This window comes from Cheilinus undulatus, linkage group 3, assembly GCF_018320785.1.
Source record: "Cheilinus undulatus linkage group 3, ASM1832078v1, whole genome shotgun sequence".
NCBI classification, from domain to species: Eukaryota; Metazoa; Chordata; class Actinopteri; order Labriformes; family Labridae; genus Cheilinus; species Cheilinus undulatus.
In genome coordinates, this window is record NC_054867.1 from 22,881,242 (window position 1) to 22,909,136 (window position 27,895).

A 27,895-nucleotide genomic window follows, 5' to 3' on the forward strand; every position below is an offset into this window, starting at 1 on the left:
TATAACTGAATGTTAATCAAAGTTTAGTTATTTATAACTTTTATGAGAATTTTCTCACATGCCACCAGGGTGATAAGTGTTTCTGATATGATTGTCTAAATTGATGCTTATTTTGGGTCATAGATGGAGTTAATCTTCCTGATGTACTCAGGCGGCTGGGGTTCAAGTCCTTCATGTGGCTCCATCCATGCATGTCATCCCTCGCTCTGCCGTCCCTATTTCTGACTCTGTTCCTTCTATATAAAAGGCACAGAAATTCCCCAAAATAAATATTTAAAAAGCTGTTGTATTCATGTATAATTTCTAAAGTTATTCTGTCAGATATCAGGGGCACAGATCTCAACTTTCTTTTAATGATCTTAGAGTAAAAGACAAAAAGAGTGAGAGACCAGCAAAGTATATATGACCATAATGAACAGTCTAAAATAAACAATTTCAAGCCCTTTAACTATCATGTCTCTGGCTCTGAAAATAACAAAGGGTGTACAACAAAACCGAGACACCGGCATGTGAAGGTAGTTTTTGGATGGACTCAGGTACAGTCTATCCAGTTGTAATGGGGTACCCCTTGGCTTTATTTTGTTTTTGAGTGTATCAACATGTTTTTGTGTCAGTTGACAGAGCAGACCCACAGTAGCAGCCCCTGCTCAGCTCTCATGACACCAGACAAGTGGCAGCACTATCACTGGCACACATTCTCCGAGCTCTTCCCAGTCATTTGCACCCGTGGGGACAAAAGCCCAATGTGGAGAGACAGAAAAGGGGGGATGATAACCCTTGGGGAGGGGGGGAAGCAAGGTTTTTGGGGGTGTTGGAAAGACTCGTGGAGGGGATTAGTTCAGATCTGACTGTGTGTGTGTGTGTGTAAGCTTGCATACATGCAGGTGTGTGACTAAATCAGTGTTTGTACGTGAATGCTTGTGTCGGATGATCCTTGCATGCACACTCGTCTGAACACCCTCCAGCAGCTGAGGATTGAGATGGGCTGATGTCAGGATTTTGAGAGGTTGGGGATGGGGGTTTGGGATGGGGGTTTCATCGCTCCACACTTGGACGAAGGCGGATTAATTTTTTTCGGGGTGGGGGGGGGATTAAAAGAGGTGAATTTTAAACTGAGACTTGTTTACAGAGTCATGGGGTATGCTGCCACAGGGAGACAGATATACTCCACCTGTACACTGGAAAGAGATTAGGGAGGCATCGTCAAATAAGCGAGAGAGAAGGAAGAGAGAGAGGACTGGAAGAGGGAGAGGTAAAGGATGTACCGGTATGTTTGGGGAGGGGGTGTCTTTTTGTGTAAGGAAGATGGGAAACACAAAGTTGTGTGGTGGATTGGCTATTCTATCACAATTACTTCTGAAGTGACAGCATACACACAAACCTGTCGCTGCACACTCACAGGCTGTTTTCTCATTTGTGTCAGTAGTGGACTCAAACAGCATCGACAGCCTTTGGACAAACACAACAGTCTGTTATCGTCACTCATCCCTTAGGCAAACTGGACACCAAAGTGTGTTTGTGTGAGTTTTCAAACAGGTAATCAACCTCACTCTCGGGCACATACACATACAAACACGCAGTTATCAGCCTTTTACAAAGGGCTGCTACTAAGCCAGAGGAAAATGTTGATTCAGAAGAAGATCACACACCAATTACCGGTGGATTCTCCTTCTAATCTGTCTGCTTTTTTCTTTGGCTTAAACCTCTGCCTCAGATCATTAACACATCCAAACAGTGCAAATGCGTGCATGAGTATGTGCTTGTGCTATTGTAGTTTTTGTTCAAAACAACAATACAATTGTGAGGAGAAAGAACTCCATTTTCTAGACTGATATTCACTCTTTGTCAACAGTATCATCACCTTTGAAGTGGAGCTTCAGATGAAGATTGTCTAAAACTATAATGATAGAGACGGATGTATGACAGAGCAATGTAAAGATGTCATCAAATGCTTGGATCAGGACTTACATGAAAAGTGAAGCATATCACTTCAGTGTGGTTTTGCATTTATGTATATGACCTGTGTCAGTCACAGTTTAGCTCTTTAAGGGGTAATTTATTTCACCCAGCTGGTATTAGCCTCAAGAAAAACAGAGAAACAGAATAAAATTAGGCAAGGTATAGCACACCAGGCATGAAAGGAGGCTCAGATGAATGGCGTGCTAGATCAGAAAATGAAAGAAGAGGAGAAGGACAGACTATTTAATGCACAGTCCATATAGTCTCTTTATCTCTTGCTCTCAGTCCCCCTCTTTCTCACGTCCTCATCCGCATGCAGGTCAGCCACCAGCAAGTGAGAGGTGAAAAAACCATATAAAAGGCAACTGCTGTGGCGAGCAGAGAGAGATAGAGCATCCTCCACTCTTCTGCCAATCAGTCTCTTTCGTCAAGCATTGCAGCGTGTGCTGCTTACCACGTGGCATGCAGGGGCCTTTCTATTTAAGTTGGCAATGTAAAAGGTTTTCTCAGAGGCCTAAAGGAGGCGAGTGCCAAGGACCAGATAAGATCCCCCGCATGCCTGATGAGCGCTGATGGACAGAGGGTGGAAGTGGAGTCACAAAGTATGTCTGAGAAGCAGAGGGGGGTTTCTAGTTATGGTGGAGGAAGACCATTAGGAAGGGGTGTTTGTGTGGTTAACTTTCCACATAATTATCCACATAATATGTTTGTTGTTTTTTATTTGTGACAACATGCCTTTAACTATACTAAAAACACAAAGTCCAGGGTTTCTGCTACATGTAATTGATTGTGGCGCACCGCCACGCCAAAACAAAAGTGGCCATGCCTTCAGAATTATGGTCTTTTTTTTAATCAGATGTTAAAAATATAACTTATACTGTATGAATGGATCCATATAAGCATATATTCTATATTTGTGCACATTTACATACCAAAGGAGTTTGAAATTGTAATCATGAAATGTGACACTGCTCTTAGTAATTTAATTTTGAAAAACGAACACCGGAGTCTTAACTTCTTGTCTGTAGTCACACACCGACGGCTGATAAACATTAATTTTGCTTAGTTTAGTACCTCCCTGATTATAATCCGATGATTAGCGGTAAACTTGAGTAGATATATCCATCATCAGATGGGGCTCAAGATGAGTGTATGTCAGTGACAACTCCAGAAACAACAATTAAAACACTGATAACTCAGTGAAATGGAAATCAAGGGATTTAATGTCATCGCTGCGAGTAATGAAGAGGCTGAAACAAAGGGAATTGTAAAGCTGAGCGTCTGAAACACCAATGCAGCAGCAGAGAGAGAGACCTACACCGAGCAGAATAGTGGACTTCGATAAACTACCTATGGCCAATCCTCAGATCAAGTTGGATTGTAGTCAACACAGAATCACATCGTGCAAAATGACAGAGACCGCTGGAGCTGATAAGACAGCTCCATCTCTCCTCCTCGCACGTAGCTGGCTCTTAAGGCTCAGGATGTCCTGGCTCATTAGCAGAAGTAGTCTTGGATAAGCAATCAATGAGAGGAGGACTGGACCGGGCTATCTGCTGTGGAGCTTTTGTCTTTTCGGGACTAGTCCAAATAAACCAGGATGGTTGGATTTCCAGCTTTAGCAGGGGTTACAGTTAGCTATATCATCATGAGGACTGATATTAGCAGCTGACGGTAAGACTCATTTTTCATTTAAAATGTAGAGTTCTAACACGGTGTCCAGTTAACAGAGCACTGGGGAGTTATGTTTGGATGCTTCGTTGTTGTCATTGGAGGATGGTATTTGGCTGTTACAAGCTGCTAAGTTATGATAGTGCAATTGTGCTAACAGGCTAACGGTGCTGATGTGAAGCTAACTGTTGTTGTTTATGAGTTTAACCTGGGTGTGTGTTGTGTGACTGACTGCGTGTGTAAGGAAAAGCGCAAAGCTTTCCTTTTGAAACCACTCACACAAAGAAAAATAACAGAAAGTATGTGTGCAGTCATTTCTAGGGTTTTAATCATCTGTACGTGTCTACCAGTCTGTAACAACAGGATAATAATTACTCAGGTTTACTGTCGGCTTATTTTCTACTGTCTCGGTCTTGGGTCAGGTTTGAAGATAAAAATGTGTCCTCTCTCCCATTTAGCGCAGACTTGTATGTATCAATGTACCACAGAATATCAGATTTATGCGTTTTGCTGCTGTTAATGCAGCAAAATAATGTTAAAGCAAATGTCCGATAGTTGTTCTAAATGGCCGGAATTCTTGAGGACTGCCGGTCATTTTGACTGAGGAAATAAAAGTCTAGTGGAAACGCTGTGTTATACATATGCCCATGTATGTATGTTTTTATACATACATAACGATTAATCAGTTAATTGATCGTTAACATTAACGATGCTCGAGTTGACAGGTTTCTTCCAAATGCCCATCCCTAATACGGGTGATGACATAAAGTGCACGTATGTTTAAAAATGTCAATTTTTGGACATTTTGAATCGAGTCAGAATTGTAGAAATGAACATTTTCAATTATGACATTAGTAGATTTTTTCCAGCACCTCTAATCAATGATTATGTATCACACTCCTGAGTTGTCTGTCATACATACTTGTGCCAACCTTGCTTGTTGTATTGCAAAGTCTTTTAACAAACCAGATCAAATTTACTTTGTAAGCAAGAAACCACTGTGCCTGTAGCTTTTACGGAGAGTGAAATATCAACGTCACATTACTGTTCAGGTGGAGGGAACACAGGACATAATTTCTTAAAAGCATCCAACAAATCATTTTGTTTTTCCTGTTTTCAAAGTTTGCTGGAAAAAGGGAACATAGTGAAGAGAAAAGCTCAGTACATTTGATTAGATGACAGAAGATCTCTCAGAGAGACTGTGCTGTGAAAGCTCTCTGGAGTGTTGGTCTATCAACAGCGAGTTGTGACTCTCATTTGCCTGCTGACAACTGTAAATTCATTTTCATTTACAATTTGGCACAGGTATGTAGGTTTGACATTTCAAGATGGGAAGAGTGTTTGTTTCCCAGGGAGATTTTTCTCTAAAAGGAGGATGTGTGTAATGTGTCATTTTAAAAAACAATTTTGATATTTCAAATATATAACGGCTTTTTCCATGAACGCCTACAGGATGTTCTTCAATGGTTATCAAATTGTCTTTTGCCTCTGTGTAGCACTCTAAACCCACATAAAGATGATGACTGATAAAAAAGCACAATTTAATTTCTTTACATAAGACTGTGTACTTTAGTAGTTGTGCTGGTATGGTCTCAAATAGGGTTTAAAACACTGCATGGTCTTCTTAATGGCAACTCTTGATAGTAAAATGGTGCTTACCTTTTTCTCCAGTATTTCTAGTTGCTCTTTATAGAAGCTGGAAATGCTGGTCAGTTCTTTCTCCTTCGTCTCCAGCCTTTTAGCCTGAAACCAAGACAGAGAGGACGTAATGGATAAGAAGAGGACAACAAAGACAGAGGCAAAGAAATAAGGAAGCCCTCCATTTGTTTGAGAAAATTGAACACTTACAGCATGTACACTTACTACTTTACTCTTGTAAGACCTCTGCAGGTCAGTTTAAATATCTACTTTGACTAACAAGGAGAAGGAAATTAATCTGGGTAAGGACTAAAGTTTCCTTTGCTAATACTTGGATCAAAACAACTGCTAAATAAATAAATCTAAGTTAAAGGTAATGAACTAAAAAAACACATTAACTTTTAATATGTGGGAGTAAATGAAAATGAGACACAGGACATAGAAACAACAAAGGGTGAGGGGAGAAGAAACAAAGCAACATGTTGCTTTGACTGCAGAACAGACACATAAAACACAACCATAATAGCAGTTTTAGATGTACATAAAGAGGCTCACTTACAGCAGGGGAAACCCACATAAAAATCATAACATATCTCTGTATTTGACTGAAAAATTGCCTCTCTGCCACTTTTAATCAGCACTTCAGTTTCTACAGCAAGGTAAGAAAACAGCTAAACTCCTTACCCAGAAAACAGGAAAACATAAATACGCTTGCATGTGTGATGGCTGCATAAAACACAGTTTCATGACTTTTAATACATAATTTTTCCTATTTTCTAACTTCCCACGTGTAACCTAGCACAACCAAATTTCTCTAGAAAACATCATAAATCTATGTTTATTGATGGGTCGATGGCACAAAATAACACATAAAAGACTGGCACTAACAGGACTTACAAAACTAATCAGGTGGCATGTGACCAGCACAGCAGCAGCAGCAGAGGCTGGCATGGTGATGCTGAAGTTAGGATGAGGTGAAACGCTTTAGCCAAGCTGAGTGAAGCTTTGACAGGCAGATAGAAGGCAGATTGGCTGTAGAAAGAGCCACAGTTTGGGCCATGGCCATGCAAGCGGAGGAAGACAGGAGGCAGATGTCAAAAAGATACACTGTGAAAACAAGTTGCCAGAAGTCAAAAATGCACATGCACAAGTTTTAGATATGAGACTCACTAAGAAATGATTTGCAAGATGCTCTGACATAGATTTTGTGGTGAAGCTGCTGTGCTTTTGCAACTCAGGGCTTCACAGTGTGTCATGAATAGTGGACTATTTCAGCAGGTGGAATGGAAATGAATTTCTTTGTGATAACTATTAACTCTTGGTCAACATCAGTAGACGCCAAAAAGCAGTTACCATGCTTCCAGAGGGTACTCAGACCCTCTTCGTTTTTTGAGTTTTGTTATGTTGCAGCCTGATGCTACAATCATTTAAATTCATTTTTTCCTCTCATATATTTTCACTCAGTTCCCCATAATGACAAACAGAATTTTAGAAATGTATGAAAAATAAAGACTGAAATATCACTGACATAAATATTCAGACCCTTTACTCAGTACTTTGTTGAAGCAACTTTAGCAGCAATTACAGCCTGAAGTCTCTTGGATATGGTATAACAAGCTTTAAACACCTGGACTGGGAGATTTTCTGCCAATCTTCTTTGCAAATCCTCTCAAGCTCAAACACAGCTCATCACCTGCCAATACCATCCCGACAGTGAAGCATGATGGTGGCAGCCCAGTCAGGTTGAATGGGGGCCGTTGCTGGACAGCCATTTTCAGGTCTCTCCAGAGATGTTGGATAGGGTTCAAATCTGGGCTCTGGCTGGGCCACTCTAGGACATTCACAGAGTTGTCCCAAAGCCACTCCTGTGTTGTCTTGGCTTTGTGCTAAGGGTCATTGCCATGTTGGAAGGTGAACCTTTGGCCCAGTCTGAGGTCCTGAGTGTTGCCAAACAGGTTTATTTTGAGGATATTTCTGTATTTACTCCATTCAGCTTTCCCTCAACCCTGGCCAGGCTACCAGCCCCTGCTGCTGAAAAACACCCCCACAGCATGATGCTGCCACCATCATGCTTCACTGTTTGGATGGTATTGTGGTGCCTAAGCTTAAGAGGATTTGCAAAGAAGAATGGAAGAAAATCCCCCAATCCAGGTATGTAAAGCTTATTGGGTCATATTCAAAAAGACTGTAATTTCTGCCAAATGTCCTTCAACTGAGTAAAGAGCCTAAATACTTATGTCAATGTGATATTTAAGTTTTTTTAAATTTTTATAAGTTTCTTAATTCTGTTTTCACTACAGGGTTGAACGATTTGGGAAAATTAGCCAATTGTGTGTTTTCCCCCCAATATTGCAATTGTGATTTGATATGTTATTATTTAAGTCCCTCATCTTCTGTATTTTCTGTATTGTTTTCACCAAGTGCACATTCCTAATGAAATTTAGATAATTCAGCAGTAATATGAGAGTAAAGATTTTCTCTTTGAACATAAAAGTGATGTTAAAATGTTCTGCATGGTCATAGCAGTGTCTTTGTATAAATATGTAACAGCTTTAAAAACATATATTTAAATGGACTGATTGTTACTAAGTCCAGCTGAACTGAAGTGAACCGATGGACAGAAAAAAAAAAACCTTTCAGCTTGGTTTAGATCGCAGTGTTTACAGGGTGTCTGTCAGAAGTTTGGTCATGCTGTGGAGAGTATGCAGTGGATCAAAGAAGAGCCTCAGCAGCTGTACAAACCGAATCACATATTATGACTAAAATGCATAAAGGGCTAGGAAGCATGCACATTGTGAACACAGGGTGGTTCTGTTCTTATCAATATGCACACAGTTGTTCTGTAGACATTTACAGATGTGCGCCTGCATTTTAAAATGATCCTTACACAGTGTTCAGGCACAAACATTGCTTCTAACTCATAAGGTGTGCCACAGCAGTCTGAACATGATATGTTGAATGAATGGAATGAAAATGGCTGGAAAAAGGCAGATGGAGAGCACAGATTTATGTAGCATTAAAAGTGTCTATCACAAACATACACCAAGACACTCTGACACACAAACACATGATGTGTAATGCCATGGTGTAATGTTGAGTTGTGCATTAGGGAGTGTGATATGGATCAGATGGAGTACCAGCATCATCCCTGGATGATCTTTGCTCTTAGCTGAAATGATCAACACAGGTGTGCAGATACACACACAGACATTACATTACATCTATTGTAATCCAATCTAATCTTATCCTAACTTAACAGGCACATGCATCCCAAAAGACCACATCTGCAAATCCCTCGACTGTGCTCGCTGCACTTTTTCTTTCAGCAGCGTCTGTTTGATGCTTAAGGGCTGTGTGTGTAGGAGTGTGTGTTTGTGTGTAAAATCACCTCTGCTAGCAGCGCAGATGATGTGTAATTTTCTAGCTGAATACCTCCCAAAGTGTTGTTGTGTGGAATGGTGGCGGCGGCACACTCACAGCCTCGCTTTAACGCACAATGAAAACATGACATTTGAATAGAGGAGAGAGAGAGAGAGACAGACTAAAAGAAAAAGAGAAAGGACGAGGTAGAGAGAAAGAGCGAGAAAAAAATGAACCGCATTAGTCGCGTTGCTTACCCAGGCATCCAAATCTGCTGGCTAGGGGAGAGACAAGGAACGGGGGGTTAGTGAGATGGCAGAGGGTATGAGGAAGAGACAGGATAGAGACAAAGCGAGAAAAACAGAAAGGACTGAGGTGGATAATGAGAGAACTTTTAAATATAAATCAGTAGAAAAAATGGATTTGAAAGAAACACAATTGGAGAAATAATAACAGTTATGAAAATGTTGTAAATGTAAGACTAAGAACAACTTTTAAGTTACTTAAACTAGTTTGCCATGGTAATTAAATACTTATTATATTCATGAAATTTTACATAGATCATTCTGGTTTCAAAATACTCAAAATGTCCTAAATCTCAGTCTGTCAAATAAATCTTCAAACCCTCTGCCATGTCTCTGTCTTACTCCTCTTTACTGTCTTGAACTGAGAGAATTTTCTTAAAAATAATGTGTGCAAGATGATAAAAACATTTTAAAAAGCCTCAAGTTCACCTTGCATGGAAAGGCTAAATCAAAGATAAGTCATCAGAAGTCATAATAATAAACAGTCTTTGTTTAATTCTTCCCACAAATCTTTGAATCAGTAGCCTACAGTAACCTAAATCAACATTCATGTTTTACTAATTCACCACTCACTAACTGATCGCTGTGTTGTACAGCCACAGGTGAAAATCGATTCAGCTTTACATTCTAGATCAGCCTTTCCCAAACTCAAGTATGTCGCTTCCCAATCTCATACAAAAAGTGTGAGAATCAAAGTATCTACCTCCATATCTTTACTTCTTAAACTAAGAATTTCAATGCCAAAGCTTAGACTTTAGAGACATTAGCATTACCAGAAAGGAAAATGTAAAGTCACTAAGTATAACCAATAAGCCACCACCATTTTTGGTTTCGATCAGGCATCTGCCACCTACCTTCTCTTTAAACATACTTTTTGACTTCAACTCTTTCCTAATCACATTAATGTGTACAAAGGTTCTGATAAATTCTCATTGTTGGAAAGCAAGTGACATAGTAGAACTTTTAACAGTGTAACTGCCTTATTTGCCACCAGTTAAACTTTTTCATTGACATCATTTATTTGAGCATTTACTTTCAAAACTTTCAATACACATTTTTTAGAATAGTTTGTAAAAAATCCTACCTGCCTTGTTTTTGTGAAGATTTGTCTGATAAAATATGAGAAAGATACAAAATGATACAATTCATATCAATTTGCAATAGGGGTCAAAATAATCGCAATTCGATTTTTTTTTTAATGTTCAGCCTTACTTTACTCCACCATATATTGTGTTTGTTACAGTTATTTATAGCTTGTTGGTTGAGAAATACAGAAGATTAGGAACTTTAAAAATATTTGTGTATTAAATTGCAATTGCAATATTGCAATTATTTTCTCAAACTGTTCAGCCTTAATTACGGCTTTTTTATTGTAACATAAGTGTCTACTAGTGATAAGTTAGGCAAAGGCAACAGCATCAGAGTTTTTCATAGTTAGGCCAGCAGGTACAGAAGATCCCAACAACAGCTATCAGAGTGCAGGGTTTGAAAGAAATATTTAAGCAGTGCCAAGTGAATTTTGAAAAAGATGACTCAAACACCAGTTAAAGAACTGGAGTCACAGTTTAATACCAATTAAATTATGACATAATTCTTTAAAAGAGAAGAATAAAATGATACAAGGCGACATGTGAGTCTCCCAGTTAGATTTTTTTTTTTACTTCAGGTACTTTTTATGATAAATTAAGATTTGATTTCAATTTTTTCAAGGTTATGGTTTAGATTTATTGTATATGACCCAGCACAAGTATCCTCTGGGCTCACCAGGGTGCCACATCCCACTCTTTGGGAAGCACTGTTGTGGAGAAATATTAAATTGTACTTTTGTACTAATCAACACAACTAAATGAACATATTTCAAATTAATGAGTTTATTCTTATTTTAGAAACATTGATTTTACTAAGGTAACAATGATACATACAGTAGAGTGTTAATAGTCTATTTTACAACAGTTTGAGGCTTTTAAAGCATAACAAAAGACATGCTCAAGATGTTTAATTATTGAACACTTTTTTTCTCATTGTATTTGTTACTTTGAACGAAAATAAACAATTATGGACAAAAGTATTTGGCTGCCTGACCATTACACCAACAGGGACTGTACTGACATTGTTTTCAATACCTGTACTTTAATATGAAGTTGGTCCCCCTATAACAACTTCCACTCTTCTTGAAAGGCTTTCCATAAGATTTTGGGGTGCTTTTTAGGGGAATTTGTGCCCATTCATTCTGCAGAGCATGTATAAGGTCAGCCCCTGATGTTGGACAACAAGGCTTTGCTTACAATCTCTGTTTCAGCTCATCACAACAGTGCTCAATCCGGTTGAGGTCAGGGCTCTGTGCAGACCAGTCAAGTTCTCACACACCTAACTCACCAAAACATGTCTTTATAGTCCTTGCTTTGTGGACTGGGGTGCTAAAAAAGGACTAGAAAAGGGACTTCCCCAAACTGTTGTCACAAAGTTGGAAGCATAGCATTGTCTAAAATTTTGTGGCATGCTTGTATAATTAAGATTGGCCTTTACTGGAGATAAGGGGCCTAGTCTAAACCCTGAAAAAAAAGGGCCCCAAACCGTTATCTCTCCTCCACCAAACATCACAGTTGGCACAGTGCAGTCAGACAGGTAACGTTCTCCTGACATTTGCAAAACCCAAACTCTCCCACCTGACAGAAGCATGATCCCTCACTCCACAGAATAAGTTTCCACTGCTCCACAGTCCAGTGTCAGAAAAATGGCAATAAATGTGAGTCCCCAACAAATATTTCTAAGTTGATAATAAATTAGCCTACACTGTATTGTGTGGAACTGCATGGTATTGTATCATATCATATTTAGTATCTCATCATATTGCATCCTGTTGTACAGTGGGACTACATATGCTAGTCCACAGCATGCCATATTATAAAACCAATCAATGTATAATTAGTATAAATGAAACAGACAGGACATCATATCTTTGTGTGCTTTCAGTCCATTCCAGTATAAAAGAAAAGAATAGATTACTGCACTGTGTGGCTCTAATGTTAGCATGCCTCATAAAAACTCCATTCAGTTAAATGAGGTGGACTCACAAAGCCAGTTGCTGCAGAGTACGTGCTTGTGTGCAGGGTAATCTGTGTAACGGATACAGCCCATGCCATCTGTTTAACCTCCCTGCTCCTCAGTGGCAGGCCTTAAACTGAATGTGGGTTTGAAAGTGTGTGTGTCTGTGTGGACCCCTGCAGAGTGCTCATGGAAGTGTGGAGGTCCCATTTCCATACATGACAGACTCTGGGAGAGAGGTGAAGGCTTTTGTTGTGATACAGATGCAGACAAACACACACTCAAGCAGTTTCTGAGTGGTCCATGGGCCATAGCGGACAATGGCATTAAAGGTACATCCACTCATTGTTTCTGCAGCTCAGAGCTCCCCTGTGGCTAGCAGTCAGGAGCCTCAGTCTGAACATTAAGAGTCTGGATTCAATGAACTAGCCAAAGCATGCCCCTGAAACTTTCTCTGGAGGACTAAGGCACAAATATTCCCCCTATATTTTATTGCTATAACTCAAAAATTTCGTCCATTATTAATCGAGTGCATTGCAATCCCTCAGTAAACATAATACAGACCACAACTTAAATGTCCCGAGGTGTCCATGAAAAATCAAATATCAGGACATATCAAAAGTCAATAACTCTCTGTGGACATATTGGAGTGCAGGTTACCATAGCAACAGCAACTTGTCTCATTCTGCACTGCCAGGAAAATTACAGTTAAGACTTACCAAACCTTTAATAATTGACCCAGGAGAGAAACATCACGGAAAAGTGGCAACAATAAAAATCTAAACAACTTTTCAATCATCAAAAAATGCCCTCCACCTTTTCACTTACTCGATAAACCTTATTGAATTTTGGAGAAAAACATCTGTTTCCCCCGAGTGCACCAAGCAGGAATTTATGTCAAACTGACAAAAATCTCTTGCCTAATTTACACTGCCATACTAAAGCATGATATTTATGCCCCTGTGATGTTTCACCTTTAATATGAATATCACAGAGGAGTTAAGGGGCACGAATTGATCCCTCCTCTGTGCCAGCTTGGGAGGTAGTAACAGAGGCAAGGCAAGAATTCAGTGAGACAAGGGGAGTTTGGCAAGAGAAGATCACATACACTTGCAACACATGTTAATATTGCAAAGAACCAGTGACCTTCTTGTAGAAGATTGTTTTTTATTGGGGATGTAAAAAACACTTTACTTTTGACAGCAGCACTTACAGCTTCTTGGTTTATTTGCATATCAAACAGATGCTGTGGGAAAGTGTCAGATTATATATGAAATGTGAATGAAATTATCAGGATTTGGTGTTAGGCTGAGCCATGTGCTCAATGAACTTCACCATAACCAGTAAATTTCAAAACATATTCTATGGGTGAGATGGCGGAAAACTGACAAGCATAGAGAAATCAATAACAACCCTGAAAACAAATTCACTGATCCGATGGTGCTGCTTAGCTGATCCATACCATGACTGTACCATGAGGGTCACCAGATGCACTAGTTAAGCAATGCTTCATGCCTGATTTAGACTTGAAATGTATCTGAGAGCAGTGTGTATGTGTGAGAGAGAGTGTGTAAGTAAGTGTGTATCTATAGCTGGGTGGGAGTAAAAAAAAGTGACAGAGATGTGACAGGATGAGGCCTTTTAGTCTCCATCACCACCTCACATGGTGAAAAAACCCGTGCTTGAAAATCAATTATGTAAATACTGAATTATGAAAATATTACATTTGAATAAATCTTTGGAGGACAGTTTTTTGGTATGGTTTCTGCTTAGAGTTAGAGAGAGAGCAAAAGACAGACAGGCAGACAGACAGAGACAGAAGGCTAAAACAGGATTATGCTGGAGAATGTCACTGGCACACTCAGTTTGCTTAGTCAAACTCCTGATTTGGCTTTTCAGGGAGAAAGACTGAGATTAGAAAATAAGACCTAAGTCATGGACACCCTTCTTCCTGAGAAAAAGTCAGGCATCTATCGTGAATTCCACCGAATGCTATTATTGATACAAGTTTTTTCTGCTCTTTAGTCAAACCTGATACTTAACTACAGAGACAGTGTTTATGTGGATTTGTCCTTAAGGGACAAAGTTTAGTCTAAAAGGCTTTTGCACAATGAGTCCATGTTTTTTAATGGTTACGTTTTTCAGATCTGCAAGATGATCCATAAACATCACTCACACAACTCTTTTCTAGTCTATTCTGTGAAAATCTACTATGAGACAAAATGCCAGAGTTACAGAGCTCTGTCAAGTTCGAGCACATTGTTTTAATTCAGTCTTTCCTGTTACATGACTGCGAGTACAAACTTTGATCTCTGTCTTTCTTGTTCCATGGTTGGAATCCACAGGAAGCATAAGCACAACACGATATTTAAAGTGAAGTTCCAGTGTGAAGAAGATGGAGCTGCAGCTGCTGCTCTAAAAAGTCAAACAACCCTCTAATTAACTTAGATGGATGCAAAAAACCCCCCACAAATTATCAAACCTGTTCTAAAAGATACTGACGTAAGTTCCTGAATCAGTGTTCAAACATGACTGACACAACGTAACACTGTATTTCTTTTAAAACATGCCACAATTTCTAACAAAAAAGGCACTTACTGTGCAGAGGCCTTAACATAAACCTACTAGAAATGTACAAAAGCCTCTAATGTTTTTCTGTATCTCTTCAGCCAGCTAGATTTACTCTGTACTTTTGATATAAAAATGGACAACTGGAAAATTTCTGGAATTAAACTGATTATGATGAATGCAGAGAAACACTACCAAAGGATAAACAATTAAACTATGCAATCTTCTTTTACTTTGTAAGGTTATTAGGTGTTATTCAAATACAATGGCTCATCAGACTAACACCTGTGGCTGACTCACGCACCTGTGCGCATACCCAAAAACACGCATGAAATCACACACACCTTTACATGCTACAGTAGAAATCCACAGGCAGGAATTGATTAGTCCAGCTGTTTGCTCATTATGTGTGTTTTTGTCACATAGCTGGGGGAGTTCAAAATGAACCAACACCTCATCATATGCCTGCTTTCTCACCACAGGCTGTGACACAGACACAAATAAAAAACAGGAGAAAGTATACATAGAGAAAGAAATGAAGGAACAGAGATGTGTAAGTGAAGAAACAGGGATTAATGGAAGAGTAAAGTGATTAGAAAAGATGAGAAAAATAAAATGTCACTACATCATATTTTTTACATTTCTATTAGCCCTTTCTGCAAGGGCTGCTCGATCATAGCAAAAGTCAAGAGCGTTGTCATTTTATTATTATAAAATGCTTTGTGTGCAAATTTTGAGGAGCAGCCAAAACTGCATCCCAAGTTCTCAAAACATTTTGCATTATTTGTTGTCTGACTCTTACAAATTACATTGGTCCCATATGACTGTGAGCAACCAACAGTCTGCCTTTCTTTCCTTTTCAGAGCTCTTGTTTTTCAAAATAACCAGAGTACATGCTGTGGCTCTCTCTGCTCCTCACTTAATTTAAAGTGGGAGCTGTTTGGGACGGAGGGGCAGAGCAACCACTATGCTGTAGAGGAAGGGACAGAGTGCTCTATTTACCGCACATCACAAAAATGACGGACAATACCAACACAACGTGGTTGGCAGCAGTGACTGGTTCATCTTGATCATCTAGTTTTTATCATTAAGGAAGCCAAAATTGTAACTGAAATGGAAACTAGGTTAAATGGCTAGCACTTCCTCCCACCCCAAGTTAAATTTGCAACAGATTCATCATATTAAGACTGGAAGTTAAACTCTTCAGGTCCAAAGATCCAACTTCTCTACTAATTAACTGAATAATCTGTCTTTGCCCAGGAAAAAAATCTTGACAACAGAGAGGAACAGATTGGTTGGACTGGGCTCTGATTGGACTATTCTAACCCACAGGAAAGTGCCAAGTTATGTTTTTTCATCTTGACCACCTGTGCAGATTTTCTTTGCTCCGCTTGGCATTGAACTTTCTTTTATTGACTAGATGTAGCTTGAAATCTCCAGCTCTTCAAACTGAAAGAAAGTTTAAAAGCAAATCCAGAAATAATCTAGGGATTAATATTAAATGTATTTAATGATGACTTTAACTAGCAGATACACCTTTCTGTTTCCATCTTTATTTTTTGCTAAATGCAGAAATAATGTTTTATATAAACCAAACAGAATAACAAAGCATGAATGCACCAGTGATTGGTTTCTGTATCTATATATGCAAAATCAGCCCTGTTGACTGAAATCAGCTGATTAAGAGATGAGGTGTTTTACAAGGCAGAAGAAGTGGCCTGCTGGAAAAACTCTTGTCTGTCTTGTATGAGAGAAAACATCTGCATTTTAGTGGTCTTACATCAAAATAAGTAATGTAAAAAAATCCACACTGCTCCTGGCAATTGGCTGAAGTGTTATTTAAACATCAGTATTAGTATCATCCCAGACTTTCACAATCTGTGCATCTCCAGGACAAGACCAGTTAAGCCTTTTGAGTCTTCTTACATAGACTTGTCAATGTATAGTTTGAGAACAAATTAAACTTACAAATTCAAGATGCATTCTTCTTAGGAATGAGACAAAATTGTACTTAAATAATCTTAATAAAGACAGTTCAAAAAGGATAACCTGAAAATAAACTGTTGCACCAATCAAAATTAGAGACATATATTTATCGTATTATTAAAGACTAATTTACTGAAGTCGAGGATGAGAACTCTAAATCAATTTGACTTGATCTCTATCAAAAAATTTAAAAACTTCTGAGTCAAACTATAATTTCATCCAAATTTATATCATTCATAAGATCAAGCATCTGGCACACATTACTTTTCTCCTGAATAATAAGTCTCTTCCAGCTGTCTCATTACATCACGACTACGCTCTGATGGGAGACGTGTTCCACTCCTACACATTTGTCCTTTGAACCTACAGGATTTGGGTGAGCACTCCCCCCTCCCTCGATCTTTCTGCTTGGAACCGATCAAAATCTCAGTTGGTGAGCACTCCGCTCGTCAGCAATTACCGCCGCTCGAGATGGTGGGGGAGTAGGTTTGTGTGTGCCAGTGTGTGTGAGAGTGCGAGCATGCACAAAGGGCTTAGCTGCTTTAACATGCAGAAAAGATGTCAAGTCTGTGATTACACTAGCTGATAGCAAGTAGTTTAACTGTGTGTGTGTGTGTGTGAGAGAGATTCCGTTGGATTTGACTTTGTCAGTTTCTACGTGAATGAAATTTTATACCTGTGTGTGCAGACTTGTGCGTCTGATGACTTGTAGACCATCACTAGTGGAGGGGAATGTTCAACCTCTGTCTCATTGTAAACCCGTGGCTCCCAAAGGTTTGCTGTGGCACGCTTGTGTGCCTTGACATGAGTCTTGGTGTAAGGTGAGAATTTATATAACCGTACGTTATTTCTACAACTATACAGCAAATAAAGGTATTGTAGCACGTGTCAAAGAGGCTGTTTTGAAGGGTAGAACAATATTGATTTTTCAGGGCTGATACCAATGCCAATTATTGGTAATTTGTGAGATATCCATCCTCCATCAATCTAATTTATCTTCCTCTGCTTATCCTAGGCCAGGTGGTGGTGGTAGCGGGCAAAGCAAGTCAACCCATACATCCTTTTCACCAGCAAAGTTGACCAGTTCCAGAGGAAATCAAGGCCAGATGGGATATATAATCCCTCCAGTGAGTTCTAGGTCTACCCCGGGGTTCTCTGGCTGGACATGCCTGGAAAACCTCCACAGGGAGGCAATCGGGGGAATTCGGATCAGATGCCCAAAACCATCTCAGTTGGTTCCATTCAGTGCAAAGGAGCAGCAGCTCTATTTTGAGGTCACTCCAGATGTCCATGCTCCTCATCCTATCCCCAAAGCTGAGCCCAGCCACATTCCTGAGGAATCTAATTCCACTAACTTGCACATGTGATCTCAATCTTTCAGTAATTGCCAAAAGCTTACAGTCATGGATCAAAGTATTGGCACCCCTGAATTTTTTTCCAGAAAATACACCATTTCTCGCAGAAGTTGTTGCAATTACAAATGTTTTTGGTATACATGTGTTTATTTCCTTTATGTGCATTAGAACAACACAAAAAATCTGAAGAAAAAAGACAAAATTGACATAATTTTACACAAAAATCAAAAAATGGGCTGGACAAAATTACAGACACCCTCAACTTAATATTTGGTTGCACACCCTTGGAAAAAAATTGCTGAAACCTATCACCTTCTATAACCATCAACAAGCTTCTTACACCTCTCAACTGGAATTTTGGACCACTCTTCTTTTGCAAACTGCTCCAGATTTCTCAGATTTGAAAGGTGCTTCTTGCAACAGCAATTTAAGATCTCTTCATTGGTGTTCAATGGGATTTAGATTCGGACTCATTGCTGGCCACTTCAGAACCCTCCAGCGCTTTGTCTCCAACCATTTCTTGGTGCTTTTTGAGGTATCTTTTAGGTCATTGTCCTGCTGGAACACCCATGACCTCTGACGCAAACCCAGCTTTCTGACGCTAGGCCCTACATTGTGGCCCAAAATTTTTTAATAGTCTCCAGGTTTCATGATTCCTTGCACACAGTCAAGGCACCCAGCGCCAGAGGCTGCTAAATAACCCCAAAACATCTTTGAACCTCCACCATGTTTGACTGTAGGTACTGTGTTCTTTTCTTTGTAGGCCTCATTCTGTTTTCTGTAAATAGTGGAATGACGTGCTTTTCCAAAAAGCTCTACCTTAGTCTCATTTGTCCACAAAATGTTCTCCCAGAAGGATTGAGGCTTACTCAGGTACATTTTTTGCAAACTCCAGCATCACAAGCTTGAAATAAAATGATTTACCCACAATCTTAAAAGGGTGCCAATAATTTTGTCCAGCCCATTTTTTGAGTTTTGTGTAAAATTATGTCAATTTTGTCTTTTTTCTTCAGATTTTTTGTGTTGTTCTAATGCACATAAAGGAAATAAACACATGTATACCAAAAACATTTGTAATTGCAACAATTTCTGCGAGAAATGGTGTATTTTCTGGAAAAATTCCAGGGGTGCCAATACTTTCGTCCATGACTGTATGACCGTAGGTGATGGAACATACAGTACTGTGCATAACTGTAGGCATGTTTGGGCCAAATATTGAGGCTGCATAAAGGGGTAGATGTGTGAGTAAGCAGCCTGAGGGCATCATGGAGCGTGAAGGAGGATGGACACAGCCCAGGTTGTGCTCTGTATGTCCTTGTATATTACCAGTAATATGTTGTAAAAATAACAAAGCTTACACATTTAGGGTGGTGTACAGGGTGGATATGGCGAGTTGCACCTCTGGCCAAAAAAGGTTGAGAACTGCTAATGTAACCCCCCCCCCACTTCCATAAATGTTTGTGCATTTTTTTACTTTGATCCATTTCTGTAATCTCTACCTCTCCTCTCAATGCTCACACCTACTCTTGTGTCCCCCTCCAACCCTCTTCCATCCTCTGTCTTTGGCGAACAAGCAGCATTGGCTATCAAGTCAGCTGAATCCAGACATCCGAATCTATTACCATACTACCCCCTGAGTCTCGTCTATGCATCTTTTAGTTCCCACAGCTGTCCCTGTCCATGTCTCTCTTCAACTAGGTTCTCTGGTCAAAAAGCTCCATGTCCTGTCTGCCCTGGCTGCTAACTGCTTATGTATGTTGTCTCAGAGAAGAGAAATGGGAATAAGAGAAGACTTATGGATAAAGCAGATATTAAACATGGATAAGGTGTGTCCAAATTCCAAGCTGACAGAAAAGTGGACAATTTAAAGTGACATGTGGATTTTAACCTCTGTTAATTGTGTATTCTGACTGTGGAATGCATCTGTGTTCACTTTTTCCTCTACTTGATAATAATGAGAAGTCATCTGCTGTGAAAAAACACTTTCATGCTTCCTTTTTTTTAGATATACACTGTCATGTGGGGTCAAGGAGGGAAAACAAGATTATATGGGGACTAGCTGTATGCAGCTGAAACAACACGTCCATCTGGTGCTGGAAAGCAAATACTCAAAGCAGCTGAAGTGATATGAATTGACAGATTGATGTAATCGCAGGCGACTTCAGTGAGGAGGGATGAGATGGTGGATTGTAAAGTTGCATTTACCCAAGAGTCATAGATTTATGCTCAGTAAAGTCTTCAAACATACCAATGATAGATTAATGCATGTAACATATTATTTTTATTATATGTTATACAATTGGAGATGAACAAAATCTTCCATTACTAACATAATGTTTAAACCAATAAATGTGAGAGAATTAGCTGAGGCAACAGTAAATAGATCTATTGCAGAGGATTATATGCTGTGACAAATGTCTTTAAGACTTAGACAGCAGGGGGTCCTGCTGGTTAGCGAGAACATCTTGTAACTGAAAGGCTGCATATTCAGTGCAAAACACATTTTCAGCCTTGTCAAGTGTCATTTTCCAGTGCTCTGAAGCAGCAGTGAAACAATACTGTTAGCACGAGGGGCTGCATCTACTGTGGTCTGAGTGTTTGTCATCTCAGGTCTGACTTTAATGAATGTTGGGCTTTTCACCCTGGTTTTCATCATCTTTCTTTTGGACAGTGTCAAATGCTTCCCTCTGAGTCATCATTCACACACCATACACACACCATACACACAGTGAGGGTTGAAAAGAAGAAGATAAAAAGATGAGAAGCAGAGCAGGAGGAAAAAATGCTGGCTGAACATGTTGCCCAGGAGCACATGTCGCTGTGCAGAGCATGCATCCATCCTGCTTTTTATCAGCCCAGCAAACCAAACATGCTTCAACAATGCCACCTAGTGACGATTTACAGAATTACTGCACCTATTCCCTCCCCTCGCAGTCACAAATCTTCCACATCCAAATACCAGAGATGCCAACCAATATCCATATAGTTATTGCAACGACTGCAGCTAGAGGTGATATGTGGTAAATGTGATGTGGTATGATTGGACAGGGTGGGCCTGATTACACAGTAAGAGAACTAAAACAACTCAGCAGATGCAATTACAGCAAACCACTTTGACATTTCTGCTAATAAGTGCAGTCTGACAGAGACATTTAGCAATATATGCATGATATAAGAGAACAGCCGGCCTCCTCCTACTAAATGCAATCTGTCGAGGTTTTTAAAGATAAGAGGTGTGAGAATATGGGGACATCAGGGCTGACAAAACGAGTGTCAACTCCTGTCACACATTTCAGCTGAAAAATGTATAACTGATAAAATTCTTATACGTAGATATCCTTAAATTCAGTTCAGTCGAAGATGTCACAACCTGCAGGTACAACGCACCTTTAGAAACAAATCTTATAGAAACTGCCTTGGCTTTTTGCCTCTATTGCATGGTGTGAAATTTTTGATCTTGGGACAAATATGGTGGACTTAAAGCTACAGTCAACCATTAGAAAAGAGCCACTGTAATGATACATTTCCTGGGAGTTAAAAAGTAAAAGAGTTGGATGAAACTGGAGAAGAAAATGAACAAAAGGTGAGCTGGTGTGATGGATGAGGGATATTTCGTCACTGAAATTGATATGAAACTGCCTCTAGGGCTGAGAAACTTCTAAATGAAGAAAGCACAGTAAATGTGAGGGGAATAAAAATGACATTAATTAACTGAAAAATAAATAAATAAGAAATACACAAAACCAAAACATGATTTCCAGTGTTCACACTAGATTTATAAATCATTAACTAAGTTATATTTAATAAGATTTTATGTATCCGTGTCTTGCTTATTCATTGAGTGATTTTATGTTACTTCCCTGCATAACATTTCTCCTAAACTGGTTTGCATTAATGCTGGACTGCAATGTTGTCCATAACTGCTTTTATTCTTGGAGACAGCAGGTGAGAGCTTACTTTTAACATAAAAGATTAAAGGCAAATCTTTTGACAGGTTACAAACATCGCCTGCAAGCTCTAACTAAAAAGAAACATCTATGGAAGCTTCTGAAATTCAACAGCTTAAAGCCTGTTATTATTATGTGTGTTTGTGTGTCTGTGTTGTTCTGCACTGAATGCCTGTGCATACTAATTGCATTTATTTGCAGCAGCAATGACACCTTTGAGGCGGAGAGAGTAGTCGGGGGAAAAAACAAATACAGGAAGTGCTAATGAAAGAAAGGAGAGGAGAAGAGATGAGGTGTTAATGTCACTACTGGTCTCTGCTGTTTTTTCACGTGAGGTGGGCCTAAATGTGGGCTAGGAATGATGAATGATGATGCCTAAAAAGATCTGTGGTGTACATCTTTTGAAGAGCACCTGTGTATATGGTGTGTTACACTTATTGTCCATGATAGAGAAAGTCTAACCATCCTGAGGAGGTCCTGGAGCTGACCCTGGCTGTCATTAGGTGAGACGCAGTGTACACCCTGGTCAATGACATGGCTGACATATAGAGACAAATAACCAGCTATGCTCACATTTGCACCTACAGTCAATTTAGAGTCACCAGTTAACCTAATGACTGTGTAAGGGACCAAGAATACCCTGAGGGAACCCACACATGCACAGAGAGAACAATCAAACTCTACAAAGAAAGGCAGAGTCCAACAGGGAGTCAAACCAAGAACCTTCCAATGACAGATACTGTACAGCCAAAATGGGAACAATGGGGAAAATGAGAAGGTACAAAATATTCACAAACAAGTTGCAGACAAGATTGAATAAATAAATACATGAATGAGTGGATGGATGTGCATCTCAATAAATTAGATATCATCACAAAGTTGATTTATTTCAGTAATTCAATTCAAAAAGTAAACTCATATATTATATACATTTATTACACACAGGCTGATATATCCATCCATCCATTTTCTACACTGCTTATCCCATTGGGGGGGTCACAGGGCTACACAGGTACACCCTCGACTAGGCTGACCTGATCAAGTGTTGAGTGCCGTACATGTTCTTACTTTCAGCAGTCCAATATTTCTGTGTTAAAAATCCTTTTTTATTGGTTTTAAGGAATATTGTAATTTTCTGAGATACTGAATTTTGAGGTTTCATTATCTGTAAGCCATAATCATCAAAATCAAAGACATAAACACTTGAAATGTATCAACCTATGTGTAATGAATGTGTATCATATAAGAGTTTAACTTTTTGAATTTAATTAATGAAAAACAAACTTTTGGATTATATTCTTATTAATTGAGATGCACCTGTTGATAGATAGATAGATAGATAGATAGATAGATAGATAGATAGATAGATAGATAGATAGATACTTCATTAATCCCAAGGAAAATTAAAGATCATAACTTGATCCTGATTTCAGTGGTATTTTCTTTTATGCTTTTCAATATTCACAGTGCCACCGGTTAGTGATACAGGTTAGTAATGAACACCAGGCCGCCCCTGATAGACCCAGTGTGCTTTGACAACATAAACCCATGCATGCAGGATAGCACACCTGCTTTTGAAAAACATATACCTCCTTGGCTTGGCTCTGACCAACTGTTGAGTTTGGATTCAGGTTATTGTTAAGGTTAGAAGCCTTAACTAGTTTCCTCTTTATCATGTCCTTTATTTCCTGCCTGACAAACTTTTTTGTAAATCCTAGAATGGCATCACATGATTCAACATTAAGGGCCCAACAGTTAAGTTCTACTGGCCTCTACACACGTTGGTGTTGCAGCTGAGAAAAAATGCTTATACCATTTTAACAAAATTGTCAGGATTGGTTTGAAATTTAAGTCTAAAAAAGGACCCAAGTGCATAGTGCAATCTTGTTTATTTAAACAATAGGCAAAACGTGCTAACAAGAACTACTTTTAAAAGTGAAACAAGGCCCAAAGGAAAAGTTCAATCACAAAAGTTCACCAGGTAAAGACACACATGGAGACAAAAGGAGACACACAACCTGGGTTGACATGCAACAAATGGACGCAGAAGGAGCATAGAGACTAATTACACACAGGGGTTAGAGGCAGGTGAGCCTGGGATTTTCAAACACAAAGGAAACTCGGGGTTTATCCAAAAATGTCCAAAAATAACTCCTTAAGTTCTTTCCTATCTACTTTTCTTAAAAACACCAAAGGTTCTAGGAAAGGTTGGAGTAAGAGGATAGTACAGGAGAACTGCAGTGATAGGGGAATCTGACTGCACTTTCCCCAGACGGATGTTACAGATATGACGTAGGTTAACTCTGTAAAAACTGCAATGTAATGGTGAGGGACTACAATAGTGAAACTATCACTCAGCCCATTCTCTGACTTGTTTAGTGTAATGAATGAAACTTGAAAACCTTGATGATAAATATGAGCTCATCAAGGTTTTTATAACATCTCCTAAGGATGACAATGAACATCTAGAACAGCTAAAAGTTTTAATACTTCTAAATTTAAACTCTCTTTATAGTCAGTAAGAGTAGATGAATGATATTCAAGTCTTAGCTATATTTTGCAACAATATTCATTTAATGGTTTTGTTTCATTTTCTACCTATCCATTCCTTCTTTTATTCTCTTTTTTTCTGTTAATCAAGTCTACTCTGGTTTTTTCTTTCTTTCAGCTCGTAATGAGAGAAGCACTTTAACCTGAAAATAAAAAAGCTATATTGGTTACAGGTTTTCTTTGTCTTACTCTTATAATTATGACAAGAAACAAAATTATCATAATATGGCAATATGTCAACTTCATCATCATCGAACATCAGAAATCCCGCTTTGAAATGGTTGTGATTTTTTTACTTTCGCCACACTAACTTTAGAATTTCAAAATAGCAAAACAAATGGAGTTTGAAATTCTGACTGATCGACTGATGAACTGTTTGGATAAAAAATTAAAAGAAAATAAATAGTGATCATATAGTTGTCATGTCTAATATTTATCTGCTCAGCCTTATTTTCTCCTATTATCATATGAATCATAAGTTTGACAATGAATTTTATTGTTTAATTCAGTAAAAGTAACGTTTCAGTCATACTGATAGCTTGTTTTTAAGAACTGTCAACAGGTGTGCCACTGTAAATAAAGTTAGTGTAAAGAACTGGGTTGGTTTCTCTTCTATCCTTTTGTAAAGGATTGTCCATTTAAAGAATTCAAACAGCCTTTATCATGGCTGACTCTAATATACTTCCAGGTTGTTTCACTCTGTTAGGAACTTTCCTAAGCAAAAAGGGTTATTCGAACAGACCCTAAACAACAATCACAGTTGAGAGAAACACCAGGAAGTAAAACTAGACATGACACAAGTGACAAAGATTACAAAATAAAACAAAAACAACAAGAAATCAAACATGGAAGCAATCAGGAAGAAACACAAGGAGTAGAAACTGACAAATGAAAACGGGAGACTCAGGCAGTGATGGCAAAATTACAAAACACAGTGGGAAGGAAAAAACAAAGCACTACAAGAGGCACCTATTAAACTTACGGTTGTGATAAAAAAAACACAATGGATCAAAAACAAGGCTGAGGAAGACAAACTATGAGGCACTGGAGGAAAAGCGGCAAGAAACACATCAAACTCAGAAACACAACTGAACAAAGTCAAAACCATGACAGAAATGGGGGTCACATTTTAAAACAGGCTGCATGTTACTGAAGCATATTACTTTGTGGAGGGATTGTTATTTTAATAGGGAATTGTGTCAGTGTTTAGTTCAAAGTAAAATATTATATTTGGGATGGACAAAACCAAATCTTAACCCCATGAGAGTTGGTCCCAGAAAGCTTTCCCTTTTTCACCCCTGTATGGGTGGCTTGATGAACACTGACAGCAGGTAAGAATATGAGCAATGTGGGAAGAGGATGTGGAGAAGCACTTTAAGCTCTTTTTTCTGTATCCTCAATCCTCAGAGGAGTCATGTGATGTTGCTATGAGGTGTTGATCCTGTCAGTCAGGATGACCACACTTCCTGCAACTGCTTGAGGACAGCATCTCAGGTGTGGGGCAACATATAAGCCCCCTCATCCTGGTTTGTAGTTTGTGAAGACAGTATTAATTTATTTAGATTATTCATGCGCTCTTATTTTTAAATATCTGTCCATACATGACCAATAACTGTAAAATGACAGATAGGAGCTTCCAAATGTCTTCAATTTGCAAATTTGTAAATTTATCAGAATAGAATATTATATGATTTTCTTTAGATTATATTTGCAGGTATCATATAGTTTGCCCCGCTATAATTTTTTATTTCCTCAAGTTTGTGGTATCGCATTAGTCCATTTATTATTCTTATTTATCTCAGTGACAAAAATATAGAAATACGATGATGACACTATTAGTCTGAACTAATATTTCTGTCTTTTACCCAGTGATGCATCAGTCAGTGTATCAAAAAAATGTGATATGGACTGGCAAACTGATCAATAATGACACATCATCGATACCTACATCAGTGTTTTCATTTTCATAACTACTCTTATTTGCTCACTGCATAGGAGGAAGGATATGAACGCTGCAAAAGGACAATAAGTATTGTACTAAAAAATGAAAATGCCAACGTGCAAAGTAAATCAATAAATGAAAATGTAAAATATAACATACAACACACAGAAAGAGTAATAAATCATATGAACTATGGATGAACCTTGCAAACATATTATACTCATACAATGCACACACACATTCCTTTAGATGTAAATAAACACAGAGCCTTTTCAGTGCACAGGTATGCACACACACACATAAATACAGGATATTTATATATACACACAAATAGTCCCAGCAGTGGTGGTTGGCACACAGCTAGGAGTAAATGGCTAATGTGAGTGTTTGTGACAGGCAGCCTGAGGCAGTGTGGGGAGCAGCTCCGTTCTCTGACAGGTGTTGCCTCCACACTTCCCTCGCCTCCTCCTCACCCCATCACTGACACACAAAATACCTGCTGAGGAGCCAGGAGCGCACATGGGAATATAAGCTGGGGGGATGCTCGCTATATATATGTTAGTCTATTGTAGTGGCATCACAGTAGCATATGTGTGTGAATATTTCTGTGTGTGCCTCTCCTCTGGGAAATAAAGCAGCTCCTGCACAACTCAAAGTAGAGCGTTTTAAGGTGGAATGGGGAAAGAGAGGCTGGCAGAGACTTTTTCTGTAAGCCTCCAGCTGTGTTGTTGCTGGGAGATGCAAAGGTTGACAGAAAATGCAAAGAATCGAGAGAAGCCCACCTGCTAGGCTGAAAGATTTGATACTACCAGATACTACCAGATTCCCTTTCAATCTCATCAAAAGCAGCAGCAATGCAGCAGACAGTGAATAAACCAAGCATGGCTGTCTTTTGAATCTTAGGAGTCAACTATTTTAGGTTTCACTCTCTTTCAGGGTACGTGTGAAATTTAGGACAGCAGAGAAACAGAGCAGGGGACAGTGAATGTGTTCGACAGCTGAGCAGAAGGAAAGAGTCATTAAGGGATGAAACAGAGCAAATGCAGGTGAGAGAGAGAGGGTGGGAGGAAAGGGAGAGCCAGCAGGAAGACACAAAAATAATCAGTGATATGCTGTCAAGGCTTCTCACAGAGTAAGAAAATATCTAGGTCAATACTATCCACACATAAATTCAGCCAAAAAAAGAAAACCTCCAACTTCTTACTTCCTTTACTCGTTTTCGATCTGGTATACTTCCTCTGGCCATTGAGGTTGGTTGATTCAAAAACAAACCAAGAGAATACAGACTCTGAGTTGTCTATCTGGTTGCACTGGAAACTGAAACCTTTTTTTGTTGCACTGTGCAAAATATGATGATCTAATATCGCCTCATGAAACGGCTTTTCAAACTCTGAAATAATAAAGTCTGGAATGGCTGTTTAAATTTGATGTGCTTATTGCTTATGCTCTCTACTTGTGCCTCAAATGCCTGGAAAAGAAGACAAAATAGTCTTTAGTCTTTAATTTGGCTTCATTCTTTTTATTAGTTCCATGCCGATGAAAAGACATATTATACACTCTGATCTTCTA

At 38.9% G+C, this 27,895-nt stretch overlaps 1 protein-coding gene across 2 annotated transcripts in view; it reads right to left on the reverse strand.

The window, feature by feature from the left end:
• LOC121507111 (MICOS complex subunit mic25a-like) overlaps window positions 1-27,895 on the reverse strand; it is a 90,148-nt gene that overhangs the window by 55,285 nt on the left and 6,968 nt on the right. Inside the window, exons 5-6 of one of the 2 annotated variants that reach the window (XM_041783275.1) lie at window positions 8,886-8,906; window positions 5,290-5,373 (exon numbers count right to left, since the gene is read on the reverse strand). In XM_041783275.1, coding sequence (XP_041639209.1) covers window positions 5,290-5,373; window positions 8,886-8,906 — 105 coding nt within the window. The remainder of the gene's footprint in view (window positions 1-5,289; window positions 5,374-8,885; window positions 8,907-27,895) is intronic. The other variant, XM_041783276.1, reaches the window with a different exon arrangement.